The 24,347-nt window shown below is 47.9% G+C and overlaps 3 protein-coding genes and 1 pseudogene across 3 annotated transcripts; 2 read left to right on the top strand and 2 right to left on the bottom strand.

Moving 5' to 3' along the window:
• The first annotated feature begins 1,472 nt into the window (after positions 1 to 1,472).
• Positions 1,473 to 3,326, top strand: LOC136471051 (uncharacterized). The gene is made up of 2 exons (XM_066468792.1): positions 1,473 to 2,121; positions 3,007 to 3,326. The coding sequence occupies exons 1-2, from the start codon at positions 1,504 to 1,506 to the stop codon at positions 3,082 to 3,084; spliced, it is 696 nt and encodes a 231-aa protein (XP_066324889.1). The 5' UTR covers positions 1,473 to 1,503; the 3' UTR covers positions 3,085 to 3,326.
• Positions 3,276 to 12,280, top strand: LOC136468527 (uncharacterized; annotated as a pseudogene).
• A 9,893-nt stretch (positions 12,281 to 22,173) lies between these two features.
• Positions 22,174 to 23,140, bottom strand: LOC136468526 (uncharacterized). The gene is made up of 2 exons (XM_066467067.1): positions 23,010 to 23,140; positions 22,174 to 22,417 (listed from the first exon to the last, which is right to left on the bottom strand). The coding sequence occupies exons 1-2, from the start codon at positions 23,138 to 23,140 to the stop codon at positions 22,174 to 22,176; spliced, it is 375 nt and encodes a 124-aa protein (XP_066323164.1).
• Positions 23,141 to 23,161: 21 nt separating this feature from the next.
• Positions 23,162 to 23,677, bottom strand: LOC136468525 (cysteine endopeptidase RepA-like). Its single transcript, XM_066467066.1, has one exon. It carries the CDS (start codon positions 23,675 to 23,677, stop codon positions 23,162 to 23,164), a length of 516 nt encoding a protein of 171 aa, XP_066323163.1.
• Positions 23,678 to 24,347: the final 670 nt, after the last annotated feature.

The following is a 24,347-nucleotide window of genomic DNA, read 5'->3' as shown; positions in this document are numbered from 1 at the left end:
AAAAAAAATTATAGCTCCTTCCTAAGCTCAGTAATAAAACTTTCTTTTTCCTGAGACGGTGCATTCAAACATTTAGGCTTTGATTGGATGCACATGTATTTATTTCAATCCACATGTGTTGAAGTGGATTGGAGTGGAATTAAACTAAGTTCTATTCCATTTCACTCCAACACATGTGAATTGAAGTAGATACACATGTATCCGAACAAGGCTTTATGAGGTTCCATGAAATCGGGCCAACCAGAGTAAATAAATACAGTAACTCATAAACTAATAACATGAAGAGACAAGAGTGTATAGTATACCCATGTGAACTGAACAATATGCTTCTTGCTCAAGCTGATGTTCCATTACCAGTGATACATCCACTGTCTTTCCTGCCTCTGCTATTCTGATATGATGGTGGAAGATAAAACTCGACCTAAAGGGGTTAAGACTGCCCCCCATAACATTCTAAATAAGAAGAAGACCTTCTCACCAGGCCGAGAAAACCTCCGAACCCCCGCCCCACCCTTACTTTCCACCCTTACACGGTGTCTTTCCGTCGCCCAAGTGAGCCCACATCATTCCAAATAAGAAGAAGACCTTCTCACCAGGCCGAGAAAACCTCCAAACCCCCGCCCCACCCTTACTTTCCACCCTTACACGGTGTCTTTTCGTCGCCCAAGTGAGAATTGGGCCGGTGTCCCTGATATGATGGTGGAAGATAAAACTCGACCTGAAGGGGACTGCCCCCACAGTATTCCAAATAAGAAGAAGACCTTCTTACCAGGCCGAGAAAACCTCCGAACCCTCGCCCCACCCTTACTTTCCACACTTACATGGTGTCTTTCCGTCGCCTAAGTGAGAATTAGGCCGGTGTCCTCCCAATGCTTTTGATATGGGACAGACAAGGGGATTTTTTCAACCTCAGCCTGAAATTCGCTCCCACGGAGAGTCGAACCCAGGACCTGAGGAGTGCCGCCAGGGTACTCTGACCAGCTGGAACAGAGGCCCTTTGACTGCGTTCGGCTGGTGGAAATTTCAGCCGGAATTCACTGTTCATGGCTGAAATTCACTGTTCATACTCTCACAAATTCCTCCAAATTCTTCCAAATTCCTCCTAGCGAACCGGCCCTTTGGACCGACGGAGGAAGATCATCGTCGGTTCCCTGTAACCAATGCCAATTTTTTTTAGTATAGCATTTCATGATGGATATCTACAATGTTGTTACCTGACTGGTTCAAATCGGTGGGTAGGTACCAATTGCCAGCCGGTCACCGGCAGGAACCTGTGCGAAACAATTCCAAAATATACTTTGAACACACATATGAAAATTCTGTTCATAAAGGTGGCCATTTTAAATAATATAATAATGCTCCATCGCGGTGCAACAAAGCGCAAAGCCCGGCCGGTTTAGTGTCTGAGGCCCGGCCCGTTTAGTGTCGAGGCCCGCAGCCCACCACCAGTGATCTAGTCTACCCTACCGGCCCACCGTCGTCGTTGGAGGCGACAGGAACAGGATGGGGCGGGGCTGCGCGGTTGCTCTCGCGGCGGCGCTGCTGGTGTCGCTGCCTATGCTGCTGGTGTTGCCGCCGGACGCGGACACGTACGAGCAGGAGAGCCGCCGGATGTTCATGGAGTGGAAGGCCAGGTACAAGAAGACCTATAAATACGCCGGCGAAGAGGAGTGCCGCTACGCGGTGTTCAAGGAGAGCCGCTGCCGCGTCGCCTGGGCCAGGGCCGACGGGGTGACCACATCTGGCCTCAACGGTCTCAGCGCCCGCGCCAATGAGGAGATCCACCGCGGGTACGGGGTCCGGAAGGGGGAGGGATCGTACGAGCAGGAGACCCGCCGGATGTTCGTGGGGTGGAAGGCCAAGTACGGCAAGACCTACAGAGACGTCGGTGAGGAGGAATGCCGGTACTGGTTGTTCAAGGGCAATCGCCGCGTCGTCGTCCGGCTCAACGCCGCCGCCGCCGGGCAAAACGCGTACGGCATCAACCAATTCGGTGACCTAACCAACGAGGAGGTCCGCGAAAGCTGCTACCCGGAGATGGTGGACCAAGAGCTGAGCGCCAGGTGCCAAGCCGCCGCCCCCGACCCGGACCCCGACCATGGGAGGCGGATTTGGTACCAGGTAATCATCTTCTTCTTTTTTTAATGAAACTGTTGCTAGCTGTTTTTAGTTTCTTTATTATCATTGTTGTTTCTTTACATGTGGTTGATTACCATTTGCATGAAATGGGGATTATGGATTTTGTTTCCCGCTCCCACGTACTAGTTCTCTAATTATTGATTTTGTTTGGTCAACTGCACTAGTTTCTTTCGGTATCCATATGAACACAAGTAGGGGGATGCCTTCTGCCTGCAGATCATGAGATCAAACGCCTATTTCAACGGTGTACCAGTTTGTAATGGCTTCGTATGTGCAAAGAACTCATGAGATTTTGAGTAGTGCCTTGGTCGGTAGACAAGGGAACAATATTCCAGAGCTAACCACAAGTATGTGGAGATTTTTGTTAACCTCTCTTTGGATATGATTTGATTAACCTAGCAGTTCAATTTGTATTATTACTACTAGTATATGGTAACTGGGAATTCCTACATGGTTTTACCCAAAGTTGTATAATTGTGTGATTCTATTACCGACTGGAGTACAGCATGGAAGAGAATCGAGGGTTTGGTTTTATGATCAATGAGTGTTATAGAAAAACATATTCCTTTGATCAAACATGGACATTAAAGTTTCTCAGCATTTGGACTGAGATAAGCTTAGCTGAAGAGGGGGGAAATTATATAGTGTGCTAATGCTTGATAAGCTGGTGTGGTGGATCCATGTCATTTTTCTCTAATAATGGATGATCTCTCCATCTGCTATCATTTGACATGATGCTAAATAGCCTGTTGGTCTTGGAAACATCTTAAGTCTGAATCTCGTGTGGATGTTTCTTAATCCTATTGGTACCAGTGTTTAATCATATATATAATTCTCAATCACTACTATTTACTTTTTTTTATATAGGTTTGCCGGTGCATTGCTACGGAAGCGGAGTCTGGAGGTAGCGCCGTTCCTGGAGATGAAGCACACATGTGGATCTGAACGTCACTTGTGTGTGTTGCTGGAGAATTTTAGAATAAAGATGTTGCTAATGTAATATGGTAAATTGGAGATGAAAATGTATGTATGCATTTCCAAGCTATGATTAAGATTGTTGTTTCTCATGGGTGGGGTGTCTTCGGCTATTTGCTCTGTCAAACTGGCGGGCCTCCTAGGACTACCGTTCCGTCGTAATGACTCTTGAAAAGGCCTCTCTCTCCTGCAATTGTAAAAACAAGATCTTAACAGTGGGAGCCTTGAGTGTCATGTTGAACCAATCTTTGATCATCGGGCAAACAAGGCAATGCATTTACACTCAGCTACTTTTCATCTTTATCTTTGAATTGACTACTATGCGATTGGTTGGAAGCACGAGTTCTATGGAATTGCTTCTTTTCCTGTTGTCGTTCCTAAACATTCTTCAAATTTTGTCGTGATAGGCGTGGCGAGCCAATGTTAAATCTAGTCATTCTAATGGAGATGACAAACAGCTATTCACGTGCTTGAACCTTAATTGCTTCTGCTGGGTTTCAACTTTAGCTTACCCTAACTTATTTGGGACTTAAAAGGCTTTGTTGTAGTTGTTGTTATATAGTGTTAATTTTTACAGGATGTTTAATTGTGAATTGTTGCATATTATCATGGTTGTGAACCCATGATAAATAGATTCTACAGTTTAATAGCAGTAGTGATTTATAGTCATTATCCACTTACGAATTTTTGTTTCTCTCTGTGAAACAGGGGATTGTATCCTTTTGGGGAGTACATTTCTTATACCAACCAGTCATTAACTATTCATGAAATCAAAAATTTGTGGAGGAAACATCGCTGTGCTAGGACATATGGTAGAGATCTGAATATTGTTAGCCCATAGTATCACCGGTTTAGGTGAGTGAATCACTCACCAGTCTTGCCGAGCACCCGCTAGTGTTGCCGAGCATCCACTAACTAAGCTGACCACGAACAAGCGTTGTTCGTCCCCACACACTATGGCTTAGAGGTTATAGAAGAGGGAGAGCATAGCATACACACATAGTACAAGACACCAGCGTTGGCCGAAGCCCTGTATGGGAGATGGCAAATCTGAACTCTCTTTACTGAGTTGTCGTGGAAGTCTATTTATACAACTCTATCCATCTGGTCCTAGTACAGTGCACATGCTGCAACAGTAACTAGATAACACAACAGGACTGACTTCTGCGTCTATCCCTGCATGTGGCTACAGTGCGGTAGGTGAGCCATTCGACGTCTGCCTCTGCAGCGGCTACAGTACCACAGCAGGGGGCCTTTTTGGCGCCGCCTTCCCTTGCTGTGTGTTCACACAAGGAAGCAGTAGATTATTCTAACAATTCTTCCCCTAATCCAACTGCTATCCCTTATACCCCCTCCATGCCGATCATCTCCTTCAGCTCCGTGAGTCGAAGACGTCCGAACGGCTTGGTGAGGACGTCCGCAAGTTGCTGACCAGTTTTGACGAACTCGATGACGATCTGTCCTCCATCGACACAGTCCCTGAGGAAGTGGAACTTCACATCGATGTGTTTGCTCCGGTCATGCAGAACCGGATTCTTCGCGAGGGCGATGGCAGGCTGGTTGTCCACCATCAGTGCTGGTGGGTGAGCTTCCACGCCGGTCAGCTCGCCCAGCAGCCGACGCAGCCACACAACTTGGCACGCCGCTGTGGCCACCGCTACGTACTCTGCCTCGCACATAGATAGCGCCACCACCTTCTGTTTCAGCGATAGCCATGAAATTAGGGCCGACCCGAGGAAGACGAGCACACCAGAGGTGCTTCGTTGTCCGTCGATGTCCCCCGCCATGTCTGCATCGATGAACACAGTGAGCTGTAGCCTACTCCCACCGGTCTTTGGAAAGATGATCCCATGATCTACCGTCCCCATGACGTAGCGTAGTAGCAGCTTCACCGTAGCCCAGTGATCCTCTCTAGGATCCTCCATGAAGCGACTGACTTAGCCCACGGCGAACGCAATTTTCGGCCTTGTGTGGACTAGATAGCGCATACCGCCGCCGATGCTCCGGTAGAGTGTTGCATCCACCTTCGCCACGGTGCTGGCCTTCGTCAGCTTCAGTCGCTCCTCCATCAGAGTCACGCATAGCTTGCACTCAGCCATGCCGCTCTGCTCCAACAGCTTGGAGGCATACGCACTCTGACCGAGCATGAGTTCCTCCTTCCCCTGTCTCACCTCGATGCCGAGATAGTAGGAGAGTGTGTCGAGATCGCTCATTCAAAAACGAGCCGTCATCTCATGCTTGAAGCCGTTGATGTCCTCCGTGCAGACGCCGGTGACGATCAAGTCGTCCACATACACGCCGACGACGAGCTCCTCCTTCCCCCATCGCTGCGTGTAGAGCGCGTGCTCGGTTGCGCACTGTTGAAACCCAAGCTTGCCCAACGTGGCGTCAAGCTTGACGTTCCATGCTCGTGGGCCCTGCCGCAGCCCATAGAGCGCCTTGCGCAGTCGGAGCACCCTGTGCTCCTCTCCCTGGATGGCGAAACCTGGAGGTTGCTTGACGAAGATCGTCTCCGCCAGCTCGCCGTTGAGGAAGGCTGATTTAACGTCCAAGTGATGGACGCGCCAGTCCTTTGCTGCTGCCAAGGCTAGTAGCAAATGGACCAACTCCATACGCGCTACTAGCGCAAAGACCTCCTCGAAGTCTATGCCCTCGTGCTGAACAAAGCCTCGGGCGACGAGGCGCGCCTTGTGCTTGACAATGGCGCCGAGCTCGTCTCGCTTGACCTTATACACCCACTTTAGGCTGATCGGACGGCATCCTGGATGTGGATCGATGAGCTACCATGTCTCATTTTCCTCGATCGCCTTCATCTCCTCCAGCATCGCCCGTCGCCAGTTTCTGTCGCGCTCGGCCAGTGCGAACGTGGATGGTTCCTCTATACTGACAAGCAGTAGCTCTGCATCATTGAGTAGCCGACCAGCCAGTCCTGAGGGTCCTGTGCCGTCGACGATGTTGTCTAGCCTGCGGAACCGCACCTCCTCACCTTCATGGAAGGCATTCATGAATTCAGTGATGTCACTTGGAGGTGAGACGAACTCGATCGGCGTCGATGGAGTTCCCTGTTCAGCAGGAGTGCTCGGCACAGCACCCGGAGTGCTCGGTACCCTAGTTGAAGTGCTCGGCACTACTTCTGGACAGCTCGTCACTACTCCTGCAGTGCTCGGCACCACTATAGGAGTGCTCAGCCTCAGTCTTAGAGTGGTCGGCACCACTGCAAGACCTCTTGTCTTCGCCACGGGAGTGCTTGGCACCCATCCTAGAGTGGTCGCCACCACTACAGAACCTCTCGGCGCCACTCCTAGCGTGCTCAACATCCCTCCAGGAGTGCTCGGCATCCCTCCCGAAGTGCTCGTCTCTGCCATTGGAGTGCTCGGCACCCCTTTCGGAGTGTTTGGCACCTCTTTCCCAGTGTCTCCACCACCGTGGATGACCAGGTGCTTGACGACGAAGGTGCTAGTGAAGCCGCCAGCTTCCCCCGTGCTTGGACTGGTCTAGTCCCAAGCCGCCTTCTCGTTGAACATGACGTCGCGCAAGACAAACACCTTGTCTCTGCGTGGGTCGTAGAGCCGGTACGCCTTGGTACCCTCCATGTAGCCTAGGAACACCATCGGTGTGCTCCTGTCCTCTAGCTTGGTGAGGTTCGGCTTCGTCTTCTTGACGTGGCCGATGCAGCCGAATGTCCAGAGGAAGGACATGCTCGGCTTGCACCCATACCAAGCTTTGAACGGCGTCTTGCCTGTTAGGGCTTTGGTTGGAGCACGATTGAGGATAAACACTGCCATGGTCACCGCCTCCCCCTAGAACCTTGCCGGCATGCCTTTGGCCTTCATCATGGATCGGGCCATGCCGACCACCGTCTGGTTCCGTCACTCTACCACGCCATTATGTTGTGGCGAGTAGGGGGCGGTGTGGTGTCGCACCACACCCTAATCCGCGTAATACGCAGCGAACTCCACAGAAGTGAATTCGCCGCCGCGATCCGTCCTCAGCACGCGGAGTTTCTTGCCGCTCTCAGCCTTCGCGCACATCTTGAACTTCTTGATCGCCGCCATCGCTTCGTCCTTGCTCGTCAGGAGTTGTAGCCACATGTAGCGACTGCAATCATCCACGAGCAGGAGGAAGTACCGCCGACCGCCATTTGTAGCTTGCGTGATCGGCCCGCAGAGGTCGCCGTGGATGAGCTTGAGAGCGTCCTTCGCACGATACTTGGCCGCCTTTGGGAATGGTAGCGTCCTCTGCTTTTCGGCAAGGCAGCTGTCACACAGCTCGCCTCCGTGCTTGATGTGGAGAAGCCCTCAGACCATCTTCTCCAGCCGACCAAGCGCGTCGAAGCTGAGATGTCTGAACCGGGCATGCCACATCGATGGTTCCTCGATGTGCCTTGCCGCTAGGCACATCGACTGCTCTACCTTCAGGTCGAGCAGGTACAACCAGTTCAGGGACCTCTTCACCTTGGCCAGAAGTCGCTGCTCCCGATCCCTGATCCTAAGGACTCTGTCCTTGATCAGTACCTCGCTACCATGCTCATTCAGCTGACCAATGCTGATGATGCTGGAACACAGCTGCGGGAGGTAATATACATCCGTTAGCGCGTGGTGCTCTCTGTTCTTGCACCTGAAGATGATGGTGCCGCGCCCTTGGATAGCCACCCTTGAGCCGTCACCAAACTTCACCATACCGGTAACATCGTCATCGAGCTCGGAGAAGGATGCCTTGGAGCCCATCATGTGGTTGCTGGCACCAGAGTCCAAATACCACCGTTGCTCCTGGTTGGTTCCCATACGTCCGAGGTGGACTTGGGCGCGTGGTTCGTCGAGGTTGACAGTCTTCAGGGCCTTCCCAGGTCCTTCCACTGTCGTCGCCTCTTCCTTCTCCTCAGCCTCGACGTCGTGTAGTGCACAGAACGTCACCATTAGGATAGTGGCCTCATCATCATCAACAACTTGTGTCAGATGAGCGTCGGCCTTCTTCTCCTGCTTACGATTTGGACACTCCTGTGCCCAATGACCCATCTTCCCGCAGCGCCGACAGACATTGGGGTCGACCTGCTTCTTCTTCTCTGAAGAAGCCTTGCTGTGGCGCTTGCCATCGCCACCACAGCTGGAGGAGGCTGCCTTCCCGGAGTTCCTCCGAGCAGCCCACTCCTCTTTCATCAGTAGTAGTTTGCCGCTATCCTTCGTTGTTGTCTCCTGCTCCAGACGCTCGTCCACTGCCCGTAGACGGCCTGTCACATCCTCAATGGTGAGGGTGGACAAGTCCAGCATCGTCTCTATAGAGAGAGCGATCTGGATATACTTTGCCGGCACAGAGTGGAGGTACTTGGAGACCGCCTCATCTTCGTCGATGGTGACGCCATGGCTCTTCAACTTGTTGATGAGCGTCTGCAGGCAGAGGGAGAAGTCCTCCACCATTTTACCATCCTTGAACTTGAGGTTAGCGTACTCCTGCTTCAGAAGCTAGGCCGTCGCCTTCTTTGCGCGGTCGGAACCGACGCGCATCGCCGCAATAGCCTCCCACACCTCCTTAGCCGAGCTCTTTGTCCCCAACGGCTCCCTGTACTCTGTCGGTACAGCAGCGATGATAGCCTCCAACGCTGACATGTCATTTTCCTCATTGTCGATGCCCTTGTCAACAGCATTCCAGAGTCGTCGGGCTCTGAGCTTGACCTTTAAGGTCACCGACCACTCTCCATAGTTGGTGCGAGTCAGTGTCGGCCAACTGGTGCCGCTGACCTTCCGTACCGTGCGAACAACGACCTATGGTCGTGGCTGGGCAGCCACAGCAGTGCCACTGCTGTCGCCCATTTCCGAACCGCCCGTCATCGATAGCGGTTAGTTTGGCAACGACGCTTGTACGGTTCCGATACCACTTTTTAGCCCACAGGATCACCGGCTCAGGTGAGTCGACCACTCACTAGTCTTGCCGAGGACCCGCTAGTGTTGCCGAGCACCCACTAGCTAAGCCGACCATGAACAAGCGTTGTCTGTACCCACACACTATGGATAGAGGTTGAAAAAGAGGGAGAACAGAGCATACACACACAGTACAAGACACCAGCGTTGGACGAAATCCTGTATGGGAGATGACAAATCTGAACTCTATTTACTGAGTTACCGTGAAAGTCTATTTATACAACTATATCCATCTAGTTCTAGTACAACGCACATGTTGCAACAGTAACTAGATAACACAGCAGGACTGACTTCTGCGCCTGTCCCTACATGTGGCTACAGTGAGGCGGGTGAGCCATTCGACGTCTGCCTCTGCAGCGGCTACAGTATCACAGCATGGGGCATTTTCGGCGCCGTCTTCCCTTGCTGTGTGTTCACACAAGGAAGCAGTAGATTATTCTAACAAACATCAGAGTGGGCATTTTTGAAAATCTAGCTGAGAGGAATGTTCTGTGTTGTGACTGGAATAGCTGGAAAGATCCAATTATCTGGTTAGTACTACAGTTACAGCCTAGAATAAGTTTTATGTTTTACAGTATTTCTCTTGGCATGACCTGCATATATTATTGATAGGAAGAAGTGCAGAAAATAGCAACGGTGATAAGTTTCCTAATTTACTCCAGAGGCACGCTAGATGATGAAGATATCTGTCACATCTTGCACTTACACATGGCTTAGGGTTTAGAGAACAAGTTCTATAATGTTATTTTTTTTCTTAAGCCTTAGGTGAACACTAACCAGTCATTTCCGTTAGTGCGCATTTCTTATGTAACTAATCAGTTGCCGTAGTGCATTTATTCTTTCTTGTTTGTTCAGTTTTTTACACACTAGTGCAGTTGGTTTACTTTCTTTTCTTGAGTCATTAGTTTTCATACAAAAGCTATGTGTAAAAAGCATGCTGAATGGTGCTAATTATTCCCAATTCTAGGTTTGATGGCGCAACAGATGCAGTTGGGATTCAGTTTTTTTCTGGAGAATGTTCATCCTAGAATGAAGGCTGCTGCATCGGCTCTTTTTGGATTGTCAGACTTATGCCAGGCCTAATACATTTGGTGAACTAATGCGAGCTATCATATCTTAATCCAGCAAAGACCAAGAAGCAGTTGATTGGGCTTTGAAGGGTGCGAATCCAGATATTGTTTTGCGAGGTTGTCGGCCTGTGCCAGTCCGGTCCACGAACTTGCAAACGCGAAAAATGGGCCCCTGAACTTATCAAGTTGTTCACCGCAGGTCCATTTCCCATTCGACGCGGCCTCCAGGTGACATGGTAGCGTCAGCGTGGCGGACGAAGCACGTGAGCCGCACGTTTCAATGTTGGCCCCTCACGTCAGGGTCGCCCCCTACCTCCCACTCCGCACGGGACGAATGCCGACGTTGGCAGCGCTTGGACCACGCCTGGCCGCGCCCTTTTCCCGCGTCCCCTGCACGACCGAGCACCCCGCGCGGACCCTTGCTACGCGCCGCAGCCCCTCGCCCTGAGCCGCTTGTCCCGCAGCGCTGAGTCAGAGATCCGCCATTGTCGGCATGGAGCCGAGCTCCTTGACCGGCCTTTCCTCTCCTCCCGCGGTCTCTCTCCCCCTCTAAAATGGTGCCCAGAGTGTCGTGTGAGCACTCCGCACTCACTCCGCTTCTCCCCGTGCTCCCTCTCTCGCTCTACAGGCGCCGCCGCCTCATCCCGAGCTAGCAGCGCCGCTGCCGCTATCGATCTCCTCCTCTGCTGCTTTCCAGCAGGCGCGAGCTTGTCGACGAGCTTCGGGGCGTGCTACGGCACCCTCCAGTGCTCCCGCACTCTTCCTCTCCCTCTCTGCGCGTCACTCTGGCTCGCCGGAGCTGCGCCGCCGCGGCCGAGCCGTCTCGCAGCACGTACCGCAGCCTCCGGACGTCCTCCGCCGCGGGGAATGTCCTAGGCGAGTTCGCCTCGTCGCGCTCTCCGCCTTAGTGTAACCCGCACAGGCGCTAGCGCTCCACAACGCCACCCCGCCGAGCTCGCCGTTGCCGGCCATGGGCGCCGCCGCGTCTCGCGCCTGCCGGTCCACCAAACAGTGTGGACGCAGCGCCACCCCGCCGTGTTCGGTATTGAAACGTGCGGCTCACGTGCTTCGTTCGCCACGCTGGCGTTGCCACGTTGCCTGGAGGCCGCGCCGGATGGGAAATGGACCTGCGGTGAACAACTTGACAAGTTCAGGGGCCCATTTTCCGCGTTTGCAAGTTCGTGGACCGGACTGGCACAGACCGATAAGTTAAAGGGCCGCCAGTGTATTTCACTCTTGTTTTGCACACGCGCATGGTGGCGAATAGGAATGGCACACTATTTGTGGATGCTTGTGTAAATTGAAGTAACTATATAGATTGCCCCATCAGTTCAAGAAGGAAAAGTGCAGTCTAGTAGAATATTGACATCCTGCAATTTCACCTGCCTACTTATCTCGTTCATCATTAGTCACTGAAAATGCTTCTTTGTAGCCGAAATTGTTAATGTAACCTAAGATAGCTTCGCATATTTCTTTTATTTCTCTAATATAATCTTCAAACTTAAAGTTTGAATCGGTAATAGTCAATTTCAATATTTACTAAATATCTTCCAGTTTCAGAATGTCCACCACATTTATCATGCAGATAATTTGTTAGCAGCACTTAGTGTTGTACAACATATCAGTCGAGCTAAAGAGCTAATCAGTAATGAGGCGATAGTTGGCTATACGCCTATGTTTTAGAACACTGTCTCTTCTATATCATATGTTTTGAACAGTTGAAGATTCCTATCATTACTCTAGGCCAGTCCGTGCAAGAAAAGCTGCAGTTCTTTGTATTAAGAGAGCCCTACAGATTAGGAATATCAAGGGTGCACCTCTGGTGGCATTGGTCTCAGACACACCAGCATTTGTGAAGGAGATAAAGTCAGACATCAGTGAGTTTGCAGAGGTTAGCTGCTAGATTGAATTGAATACTACAGGGTGAACTTAGCACCATATTTCAAGCACCATGGAGATTGATTATGTATTTCTGGAAATATTGCAAAGTTGGATGTTCATTCTGCAATTATTTTCAGGTACTTTATTTTGATTACAAGTTGTTTGCCAAGACTTCTGGTCTGGAGATAGTTGGAAATGACAAGGTGTTATTCACTCTCATCATGTCATGGCACCATAACTGTTACTGTTTCCTCTACAGATTTCTGAGTTCTGAACCTTATTGGAATCTTTTAGGAGTAATTTTTTATGCTAGATTTGTGTCAAGGATGTTACAGTTTATATCAACAACAACAACAACAACAACAAAGCCTTTAAGTCCCAAACAAGTTGGGGTAGGCTAGAGTTGAAACCCATCAGAAGCAATCAAGGTTCAGGCACGTGAATAGCTGTCTTCCAAGCACTCCTATCTAAGGCTAAGTCTTTGGGTATATTCCATCATTTCAAGTCTCCTTTTATTGCCTCTACCCAAGTCAACTTCGGTCTTCCTCTGCCTCTCTTCATGTTACTGTCCTGGCTTAGGATTCCGCTACGCACCGGTGCATCTGGAAAAACAACAGTTTATATCAGGAAATGGAAAAACAAACAAATATAGATATTTCCTAAAGTTGCTATATTAATAATGCACAACTCTATTTTGCTAGTGTGGAGCTACAATTTTGGCAAATTTTTCAATTAAATTGCTTCCGGATTTCTTGTCATCTTGTGCATGTTTTATCCTGTGCTGCTTTCTTGAGGATCTTCTTTCTCTGTTTTGCTCTCTTGTCTATATGTCGTGTTTTCTATTTTGAAGCATTCTTCCATACACATGTGGAATTAAGACAATCCATATGTGTATATACAGTTCTTACAACATCCTAGCAATTCTAGGACAAATTATGAGGTAAAAGAAATGACACATGTAGCCCTCTTTTAACTTTAGAGAGATCTGCTTATCATATTTTGAGCCCACTGGTAGACATTAATGGCCTGTATGTGATTGGTGCTTTGGGGGAGTTAATTCACTTAGAATTTCTTTTTTTTTGGAAGTAAAAGGCAGGAGCTCTGCCGCTCAATTAAGAAGGGAAAAGAGGCTTATGTAGAAATGGCTCCCACGGTGCCGCACAAACTGGTCCTTTGACCGAAGAATTACATGCATGTCACAGCTAGTTCATATATCTCCTGCCACAGTCATTGCCCTATGTCCCTGCACCATGTCTTCTTTGGTCATGGATGCTACCTGTTGGGCCATTTGTGAACATTTTCGAAGATCCTCCTATTCCTCTCCTTCCACAAGTTCCAGACAATGTAGATGAAAATTCCATTGAAGCGTCTGCGTTTCTGCTTTGGCACCTTGCTTGCCATCTTCTCCCACCAAGTACCGATTGAGGTGGGTCTTGCTGTGGCAGCTGTAAATCAAATTTTTTTCCAAGATAGCATCTGAGCCCAAACAGCTCTTGCAAAGGGGCATGACAGAGAGAGATGTAGCCCTGTCTCCAAAGGGCCATTACACAAGACGCAATGGTCTTGGTGCGGCCATCCCCTTTTCTGAAGATTATCGGCCGTTAAAACTTTGTCATGCATGAGGATCCAGGCATGAATTTTGCATTTATTCTCCGCTTTCGCCTTCCAGATGAGTTCATGTTGGAACTTTCGATGCGAACCTTTGAATTGTATCCTGTATGCCGAGCGAGTGGAGTAATTTCCGTCGGCCGTCCATTTCCAAATAATGGAGTCTTCTACCTCGGGCTGTAGCTGGACGTTTTGTAATCTGATCCATAGGCTGTGTTGTTGTTGTGATACACCTTTGCAGCGATTTAATCCAGTTACCATTGTGTAGCAATTGCCGGACCGTCCTGATCTTCCTGTGCACAAGCATGAACAGGTGTGGCGCTAGGTACCTGGGTGCCTCTCCATCTAGCCAGCTGTGGTGCCAGAAACGCGCTTTGTTGCCATTGCCAATCGTGACTGTGGTGGAGGAGTTGAAAAGGAGCCGATCTGTGTCTTTGCATGGCACAACCAATCCCACCCAAGGTTTAGAGCCTGTTTGGCACGGCTCCTCCTGAGCGGCTCCTCCGGAGGAGCCGGAGCCGTTTTGGAGGAGCCACAAATTGTGGCTCCTCCAAAACGGCTCCGGCTCCTCTGTTTTTTTACTGAAAAACGGCTCCTCCAAGAAAACGTTTGGTAGGGCTCCTCTGGAGGAGCCAGAGCCGGAGCCGGAGAGGAGCCCTGTCAAACAGGTCCTTAGGATCCTGACCCCATTCTTGCCATAAAAGACAGCTGTGGCTTGTCTTTAAACATGTCGTCGCTTTTTGCATTTAGTTATGTCTTGAACCCTCAACCTAAATCAGCCTACCCTTCCCTTTTCTTGTATAATTAGGTCGAGAGCCTTCAGGTGCCAACTTCACGTTCCTAGGCAGCGTCCACAGTAACTTGCTAGTCGAGGGGCTCTCGACGCAGGTTGGTTGGGGCCATATCTGGAACAGATACGTCGGCCCTCTAAGCTGTCGACAACAGCCACACCAATGCGCCTTGACCCCGCTCCTTCCTCCTGCTTGGTGGGACGGTCAATGGCAAAGCCCCATCGATCCCCAGGGATGTGAGGAGGCTACTGGAGTACGGCGTCCGGTTATCAAACACTGGGGAGGTGGACAAGAGGCGCCTCATGTCGTACTGCAGGTCAAGGAAAGATCATGTAAAGAGGTACTTCCACTATACAAGAGCCCGGCATGATCGATCATAGGCTACGAGGACTAACGTCATGCTCTTGGTGAGCCCAGTTTTGCATTAAGCCATTAACCTGTCACGACGTCGGATGTAGGTTAGCGTGACGAGGCTTTTAAATTGCCTTTTTTTTTTTTTTGAAAAAGTCTACTTAACCTCCCCACCTTTCATACTTGGTCTACTTCACCCCCAACTATAAAACCGTCTGTTTTACCCTCTGAACTTTCCAAAACCGGCTATTTTACCCCCCTGGGCGGTTTTTTGACAGCGGTTTTGCTACAGTAACAGCGGGTCTGCTACGTTTGGTTTGCTACCGTTCCGGTGGTTTTGAATTTTCTATTTTTTATTTATTTTCGGTGAATTTTTGAAAAATCATAGTAAATCATAGAAAAATCATAAAATGAAAAATCTAATTTTATTGGACTCCACATGAGTAGATCTACACAGTGAATATATAATACGGTATGCTTTAGTACAAATTTTTTTTGTAGCTTTAGATTAATTGAAAAATCCAATTTTATCTGTAATTAATTAGAATTTATCTATAACTAAGTTATACATAGTCCAATGAGTACGAAATTTGTACTATAGTTCAAGCATACAATAATTAGCGTACCATAAAAATTTCACCACAATTGGACCATAGAAGCTGCAGCTATGAATTATTCCAATTAATTACAGACAAAATTAGATTTTCCAATTAATCTAAGGCTACAGTAAAAATTTTGTACTAAAGCATACCGTATTATATATTCACTATGTAGATCTACTCATGTGGAGTTCAACAAAATTAGATTTTTTATTTTATGATTTTTCTATGATTTACTGTGATTTTTTCAAAAATTCACCGAAAATAAATAAAAAAAAAGAAAATTCAAAACCCGCTGTTACTGTAGCAAAACGCTGTCAAAAACCGCCCCGGGGGGGTGAAGTAGACCAAGTATGAAAGGTGGGGGGTTAAGTAGACATTTTCCTTTTTTTTTTCGTGCCCCAAATGGTGCCAGTTTTGGTAATCTGCTGCACAGGTGTTCAGGTGGTAGTATATCATGCATCGTACATCACTTTGTTGATCCGTGATAAGATCTGAAAGCAGATAGGAAATCTAGAGATGGCCGGGGTGACGTATAAAGGCATAGCATTGCTATATGGAGAAACTATTAAAGTTTGAGAAAATGTGTCAAGAGACCACAAAAGAATTTTCTCCACTGTTTTGAAAGGTAGCACTTACTACTTCTCTGCAGACGGGTTCCGTTACATAGTATACTTATACTAACTTCCTTATGGCCCTGTTCACTTCACTGAGAAAACAAGCCGAAACACTTTTCCGACTGATTTGTTATGAGAGAAAAACACTGTTCCAACTAAAAAAACAAGTTGAAAAGTACGGATTATAAGAGAAGCGAACATGGCATAGGATGTTCCTGCGTGATTTCGTGCTATCAAACAAAACTAAACTGCGCGTAAAATATACTTCCGCCACGTCCTACTGCTACCTGGACGCGTGTCTGCTCCGTAGGCCTCTGTGTCCCTGGACTGCCTTCCTCCGCACCCATTGGGCTCAATTTTTTCTTCTTCTCCTGTTCGAATTGGCCCACCGTGCCTTCAGTACGGCTCCGCCCTTGGTGCCGTCATTCCTGGACGGTGCGGCGTCCTCTAGCCTCGCATGCAATGCCACCGCTGCGGTGCTTGCCTCCGTCGGCTGTGAGGACTACCTTCGCCGTCTCTGCTTGCCTTCCTTTGCTACCTCATTCCTTGCTGCGGAACTAGCCGGACCATCCTGCCATGTTGGGCTTCTTCGTCGGCACCGGCGGGTCTGCCGCTTCAGCCTTCCCCCTCTTCAACATGGACAACGTCCTACCAGCATCTTGCCCTTTTTGCAAGGGCACATCTGCAGTGAGGATGCGCTGTGAGCGACTAGATTCGCTCACGACCATATCCTCTTACACCGGGCGGATGGGGCTTTGCGGCGGGCGAAGGTTAACGGAGCCACCTAGTCGAGCGACGCAGTGTGGGTTGCGTCCCTGCCAAGAGAGCCAGCTTCTCCTCCTCAAGCCCTTGTGGGCTGCAATGCTAGATGCCCCGACATGGATTGGACGACCGTGGGTGACGACTGCTGGTCCGACGAGACTTCCGCCGGCAAATAGCTCGGTCCCTGTCCACCATGTCATGACACCTCACCAAAAGGTAAGACACTAGCGCAGCCTTCTCCCCATTCCTCCACAGTGGGATTCAAGACTAAGGGCCTGTTTGGAACATAGGAATCAAAAACATAGGAATGGAAAAAAACACAGGAATAGAAAGTGAGTAGATGTTGAAAACAGAGGATTGAAAAACGTAGGAATTTTATGGAAATGAGTGTTTGGAATGGAGGAACCAAAAGTTTCAGTTAGACCATTAATACCACTTTAACAATATTTTTGTATTATAATAATCAGCACTATAGGCGTTAGACAAATGATCCCATGCATTTGGACAACAGCAGTATCGAGAAATGAGCTAGTGCTCTTTTGTTTATCTCCTCTGTGCTCTTTTTGCCTCGGTCTTATGCGAAACCAGAGCTCAGACTGGATGTATTTTTTCCTACGTTTTGTGAAGGGAACCGAACCTTTCCTTTGGAACTGAAACGAGCGTTCCTCCGTTCCAAACGCTGCATGACGTCATCCAAACAGAGGAACTGGTTTCCTTCAAAGTTCCTGTGAAAATACTCCAATCCAAACGGGCCCTAAGGTGGTGTTTGGATCCAGTGACTAAAAATTAGGAGGTGTGTCGGGAGGATGTTGCATGTGGTGTTCGGATACTAATGAAAAAACAAAGTACATAATCCGTCAGTACTCCACGAGATGAATTTTTTAAGCCTAATTAACCCGTCATTAACACATAGTTACTGTAGCACCACATTGTCAAATCATGGGCTAATTAGGCTTAAAAGATTCGTCTCGTAAATTAGTCGCAAACTATGCAATTAATTTCGTAATTAGTCTATATTTAATACTCTATGCATGTATCTAAACATTTGATGGGACAACGGCTAAAATTTAGGAGGGGCAACCAAACACCACCTAAAAACTGCCATGTTGAATCTCTGAATAAGTTCCCACCACACTATCAGTTCTGAACTTTCTAAATTTAGTGGCTGCGCATGGAGGCATGTATGATGGATGCTTTTGAGAATTGAGATATCTATATAGATTTAGTCTGGACCACTTTTCAGATAGCTTCGTAAGTTGCATACATATGCTTGCACAGTGTTTGCTGCTTTTATTGATGTAGGTAAGGTCATATAAGCCGTGTGCGGTTGTGTTTACCTGAAGTAGTTGCACATACAGAATTTGAATTGATTTACCTTACCATCCTGATCTGTTGAGCAGGAAAATGAATTTTGGTAACAAAGCTAGCCTTTCCCTTTTCAAATCCTATATTGTTTGAGAATTTTTGAACAGGAAGGTCCTAGGTTGGGTTCATATGTTCACTACCATTTTGTCAAATTTATTTATTTTCCTCAGACCTTCATTTCAGTGTAAATAGTTAGTCTGGTGGAAGTAATTCATGCCATGCTCATATGTCATTGAAAATTAATACAGTGGCCCCTACTAAACTGAGAGTGCCTATATTATGCTATGGTTGATTCAGTCATCCACTACCATGTCCCACCAAAATAACACCTGTTCAATCATTGATTGCTTTTTCCAGAGTAAATGAGATTTGTGGCTTATCTATGTGTTTAGTACAATTACGTTTCTCTACTACTTAATCCACTTACAGCTCATATTAACAAGGTGTTAGGTTGTACAATTTAGTTGCTTCAAAGATTGTTACCACTCTTTCGTTGGTAGGTTTTCAGAGGTCATGCTATAAAAATTATGGGCTATACTTTTATTTGAATTCTAAGGTTTGTTTAATATGGTTAGAGTTGGAATTTTGGGGCTTGCAAGAGAGGTTTTAAAAACTATTGTCTTATGCTTTTTCTAAGTCCTGCCTTTTCCCGCTCTCAGTCCGTGACAATTCTCCTTATATTGTTCCTCCTGCTTATAGGACAACATGTTCTTTGATCCCACTATCCTGACTCACGACAATTCTTCCTTTGCAGGATTCAAACATAGATACTGCGATTGCACCCTTTTTCAGTTGTGAGCGCAGGTCAGATGAAGTAGGTGATGCATTAAGGTAACACAATCAGCCTGCAGCTCCTCTCCTTTGATGCAAGAATAGATCAGTTGCAATAGCTTGCTCCTCCTATCCGAATGGCACACCTTCCTCGAGCATCGTTCTAATCCTAATTTCTCTGTCTCCAGGTCTGAAGCCAAGCAAAGACTGCCTCCTGTCATGTCTAGCTTGAAGTTAACTGACATGGTGACCTTTTGGTGGTCTGGACTCTGCCCTCACCAAAATTATTGCTCCATATACATGTAGATGAGCTATTTTCTTTTGTCAACTCACCTCCCTTTGGTGGTTGTTCCTTTTCTAGTTCTCAAAGATTATTTCCTCGGTGCGGATTCTAGGTAGGATTTTCTGCTTCCTTCCTTTATATATAAATAATAATGATATAATGTCAGGTTAATCTTTGTTTTTTTTAAATATAGCTCTGATTGAATGCACATCGATGTTGAGTAAGTTGTGTCTTTTTTTTGGGTCCATGTTTATTTACTTGACTGACTTTATTCTTTTTACATTTGTAGCTTCCAATTCAATAAAATCAAGTCATGAGTCACGACGATTATCCACATGCCTCAACCAGCGACGGACCCAGAAAATATTTCAGAGGGCTGAACAATACTGTTGTTCGATCTTAAGTCTCAGCCCCCTACATTATAGAACTTTGCCTAAAAATTTATGGAGGCTCCACAGGGGTTCTACTGCTACGATACGGGTAGGGGGGGGCTTGAGCCCCCCGCCCCACCGCTGTGTCCGCCCCTGGCCTCAACCATCACTAGCACCAGCGTATATCGTGGTATGTTCACCAATCTATACTACTGATCTCACCGACTTAGAGCAAGTGAAAAACAGAAGAAGAGAGGTTCATGCTGAGACAGCGACCACGCGCAGCACACACAGGCGCGATCAGCAGCGCGTGCATACCGTGCTAGTACTATATTCTAAAGAGGAAAATTAACCGGCGGTCCACGAAGTTGGCACAAGGTGTCACTTAGGTCCTCGAACTTTCAAAGTGATATATGTAGGTCTCTAAAATTGGCAGAGGGTGTCATCTAGGTCCCAAACTTTCAAAGTGATCACCGGAGGTCCCTAAACTTGGCAGAGGGTGTCATCCAGGTCCCAAACTTTCAAAGTGATCACCGCAGGTCCCTAAACTTGGCAGAAGGTGTCATCTAGGTCCCAAATACTGTAGCGATTCGGCACAGAATTTTAAAAAAAGAAATCTAAATTTTGGTAATGTAGCTATATTCTGCAGAAAATTCTAAAAATTGTATCTTTTTAATACGATCTCGTACGAAGATGATTTTTATATAAAAGTTGTAGCTCTCGACGGGATCTACAACTTTCTAGTTTTAAGTTTTTTAATTTGAGGTCGCTAATACACTCAAAAAAATTAAATAAATTTTTAGCAGTATATTAATCGCGTACGAACGCTTGTCGCCTTGAAAAAAAAACAAATCTTCTTTATATGTCATCTGATAGAGATAATTTCTATATAAAAATTGTAGCGCTCGATGAAACCTACAACTTTCTAATTATGAGTTTTTAATTTAAGGTCGGTAAGATGCTAAAAAAGTTAAAATGCTGATTTCAGTTCATGTATAGTGGTTTTGCATTTTAAATTTTTTTGAACATCTTAAAGACTTCAAATTGAAAAACTCAAAATTAGAATGTTGTAGATCTCATCGAGCGCTACATCTTTCATATAAAAAGTATCTCCATTTGATAGCATATAAGAAAGATATGTTTTTTTCAAGGCGACAAGCGTTCGTACACGATTAATATACTGCTGAAAATTTATTTAATTTTTTTGAGTTTATTAGCGACCTCAAATTAGAAAACTCAAAACTAGAAAGTTGTAGATCCCGTCGAGAGCTACAACTTTTATATAAAAATCATCTTCGTGCGAGATCGTATTAAAAAGATACAATTTTTAGAATTTTCTGCATAATGTAGCTACATTACCGAAATTTAGATTTCTTTTTTTAAAATTCTGTGCCGAATCGCTACAGTATTTGGGACCTGGATGACACCCTCTGCCAAGTTTAGGGACCTGCGGTGATCACTTTGAAAGTTTGGGACCTAGATGACACCCTCTGCCAACTTTAGAGACCTACAGATATCACTTTGAAAGTTCGGGGACCTAAGTGACACCTTGTGCCAACTTCGTAGACCGCTGGTGAATTTTCCTCTATTCTAAACTACGAACTAATAGATAATCGTTTTCTAGACTGCTGAGCCAAGTACCGTACTTGAACTTGTGTGATTATTTCTAAAATCTGCTAGTACTTAACACAGGTCTTGCCACCTGTCTCTCCGTGTACACGCAACGCAGCACCCAGAATGCAGTGGCGATGAGCAGCAGCAGCAGCAAGCACGTCCTTCAGGTGGTCATCAGTGGAGAATAATGAAGTAGCTGTGTCTCAACGTAGTACCTGTTCCGTTCCGTATGTATGAGTTCAATCTGGACGAGTCAGACGAATGGACGTAGGAATTAACTGGCCTTTGGTCCGTTGGCAAAAGCTCCAGGGTGGATGGAGCAACTTTTTTCTTTTTATATATCCCTGGTCCCTGCATCTCCATAAAACCTCCAAATGTCCAACACTCCAACACAAGGCAGGGGATGTGTACCCGTGGTCGTCGCGATGTATAGTTCTTTCACGAGGGCCGCTCTCTCTCTCTCTCTCTCTCTCTCTCTCTCTCTTTCTTTCTTTCTTTCTCTCTTTATTTATTTATTTAAATTCGTGAACGAACACACAATGGCATATATATATATAGTTTAATATATGTAAATTTTCATCTATGGCTGTCAATGTACTCTATCTCTGTGTGTTCTTTTTCTTCTGAGGTCCCCAGCAGCTCAGTATATATGCGACGTGCCGCATAAGCAAATTAGTTCAGCTAGCACCTTATTTGCCCTTCTTTTACATGCAGAAACACAAATGCATCTTCTTCTTCTTCTTTTCCCTTTTCCCTTTGCCCTCGATCGTTTTGGACAAAACATGCATGCATCGAAAGTAACGTTGTCGAAAGAAAATAAAGATGCATCGAATTAGCTATACAAATGAAACGGAAACAATCAAACAACATATATATCAGACCAGCATATTAACGATCCATCACACGCATGTAGTACATGCAGATTTATTGATTATTAGGCGCGTACATGTTTATCAGGAACCGCTGGTGCTGACGAAATCTCAGTAGTACTACTAGACAGTATAGTAATCGAGCATCTATCTGCAGACCAGAGATGGAGTGCACCTCGACGGCGCGACCAGTCAGATGCCGATGTGGGGGTAAGAGCCGCCCTCCCTGAGCATGCCGCAGTTCGTATCGGGGCGCGGCAGGATCAGGTAGCCGTAGCCCTCGTGACCCCCGTCATCTCCATAAGAGTTCTTGAGAATGTAGGTGTTGGAGTCGTACCCTACAAGAAGAAGCTCGTGATCGTTCCAAAGTCCGCACTTCTTGTCCTTGCCATACACTTTACAAACGATAGGCAATATAAACGATGAAAAACAGTAGCTTAAACACAGGGGATATGGGATTTTTAACGTGGAAAACCCGGGCACCAGCCAGCAAATCTTCACTATATCGGGTGAGGTTACAAACGTCGGGGATTTATAACTTTTCTTATTCCAAAACAACGGCTTACATAAAGTATATATAGATAAAAACCCTAATAGGCAACGATCCATACCGCGGGGGGCTCCGCCCCCCCCCCCCCCCCCCCCCCCCCCCCGAGGAGCGGTAGGGAAACATGATGGGCTGACTTCAGCCTTCGCTTCGCTTCGGCCTGAGCATCCCGACGACAGGTCTCGCTTTGCTCCGACAAAAGTTAACCTTTATCTTGTACATAACTGAATTTAGATCACAACTCAACAGACCCGCCCTCTAATCTCTGAATTCTGTGTTGTTGTCCCCGACGGCGACGGAGACGACGACGGGCCGACCGTGACTACCGAGAGCAGTTGGTACTCGTCGTAGGGTTGCGTGTCCTCGTACCCTCTCATGATGAGGTCTTCGCGCGGTGTAGCGCTGGCGTGGCATGTACCGTTCACTCCTCTGTAATTAAGGATAAGAAGTCGACGACGCGACGCCGTTCTTGATCACGTACAGGAAAGCGCTGCCGGCGAAGCCGCCAGCGCATTTATCGCTCCCCGGATCGCAATCGACCAGCTCTTGCTGGGACAGCTGCATCGGCTTCTCCTTGTTTCTCGCCCCTATGATGGCGTGGTGAGCCTCCATGGCGCCCGTCGCCGCGAAGGCTCAGCAGGAGCCACAGTACCCCTGATCCTTGACGGGACCGAGGCACGGCTGGTCACCACACGTCTTGTCACGCCAGTCCCAGGCAACTGGGAGGGGCAAGTCGCCGCCGCGCCTTTTCACGGACGGAGGAGCAGTGAGGTTGAGGTTGCGGTTGCGCCACTCCGCCAGCGTCGTCGTCCTGCGACACCTGTCGTCGCGGTCGAACTCGTCGGCGCTCAGGTCGGCGAAGGCGTTCAGACCCGGAGCCCGGCCTCCTGCGACTCCAGCACGAGACGCGACGCGGAGCGCCGTCTCCTTGAACGTCTGGAATCGGCGGAGCTTCTCCGCGGGGTCGCGTGCTACATTGTAGCGCGCGCCCCACCTCTCGTAGAGCTCCCACAGCGACGCGTCGGAGGCGAGGTCGTCGGTGGTGAACTGGAGGCCGCCGGCGGCGGCCGGCTCCAGCAGAGCCAGCAGCAGCGCCAGCAACGCCACCACGCCTGCTGCTAGCGCGGCGAGCTGGTGCTTCATCACCATGGTCGTCGTCTCGGTGGAGCTAGCGATCGATCGGCCTGCTTGCACTACTACTCTTGATCTGGTTTATTTGGCGACAGATGCTCTGCGACTGCGAGCTAGCTACGTACGTGTTGTGGAAGAAGCGATGGATGGAAGTGATAGGTATGGGCCGTCCCATCCTTTTATAGACGGTGAGCGAGCGAGCGAGCGAGCCAGCAGTGCACGTGGTTGGGCTAGCTGCTTCGGTCACTCAGTTCGGTGTACGCTGATGCGTGCCCGGCCGGCCTGCTGCGGGCTGCGCGAACCCGCTAGGTTTTGGTTGCCGTTAGTTGTCTTCAAGATAAGATGGGCGGCCCGGGATTATTTATTAACATGGATCGAATAATCGAAGCGCCTCGACGAGATGGCCGATCGGCGGCATGCCATGCAGTTTTCACGCGCCATGTCCCATATATGCGATCCATGCATCGATCGTCACACACACCAGCAAATGTGTCACCATACATCCAAGACGGATGAGAATGGCTTTCGTAGGCGCGTAGCCATACCAATAATGTTGCCAAGGGTATGTAGACTTTCAGATCGAGAATCGACTGCTCTATATATGAGCACCAAAACGCGCGCGTTCTCGATTCCATCAGAATGGCTAGCTAATTAAGCGGCCGGTCGGTTGCGTAGCCATGCATAGTTG

The sequence above is a fragment of the Miscanthus floridulus genome, chromosome 8 (assembly GCF_019320115.1).
Source record: "Miscanthus floridulus cultivar M001 chromosome 8, ASM1932011v1, whole genome shotgun sequence".
In the NCBI taxonomy this organism is placed as follows: Eukaryota; Viridiplantae; Streptophyta; class Magnoliopsida; order Poales; family Poaceae; genus Miscanthus; species Miscanthus floridulus.
Note: the sequence above shows the minus strand (reverse complement) of the source record. Positions and strands in the feature narration are given on the sequence as shown.

Bases quoted from the DNA above. Each gene is read 5' to 3' on its own strand.
- LOC136468525 (XM_066467066.1), bottom strand. From the start codon at position 23,677: ATGGTGATGAAGCACCAGCTCGCCGCGCTAGCAGCAGGCGTGGTGGCG.
- LOC136471051 (XM_066468792.1), top strand. From the start codon at position 1,504: ATGGGGCGGGGCTGCGCGGTTGCTCTCGCGGCGGCGCTGCTGGTGTCG. The intron at 2,122-3,006 runs GTAATCATCTTC...TTTTTTATATAG, and splicing joins GGAGGCGGATTTGGTACCAG to GTTTGCCGGTGCATTGCTAC.
- LOC136468526 (XM_066467067.1), bottom strand. From the start codon at position 23,140: ATGGAGGCTCACCACGCCATCATAGGGGCGAGAAACAAGGAGAAGCCG. The intron at 22,418-23,009 runs GTACGTGATCAA...CCTGTGTTTAAG, and splicing joins TTCGCCGGCAGCGCTTTCCT to CTACTGTTTTTCATCGTTTA.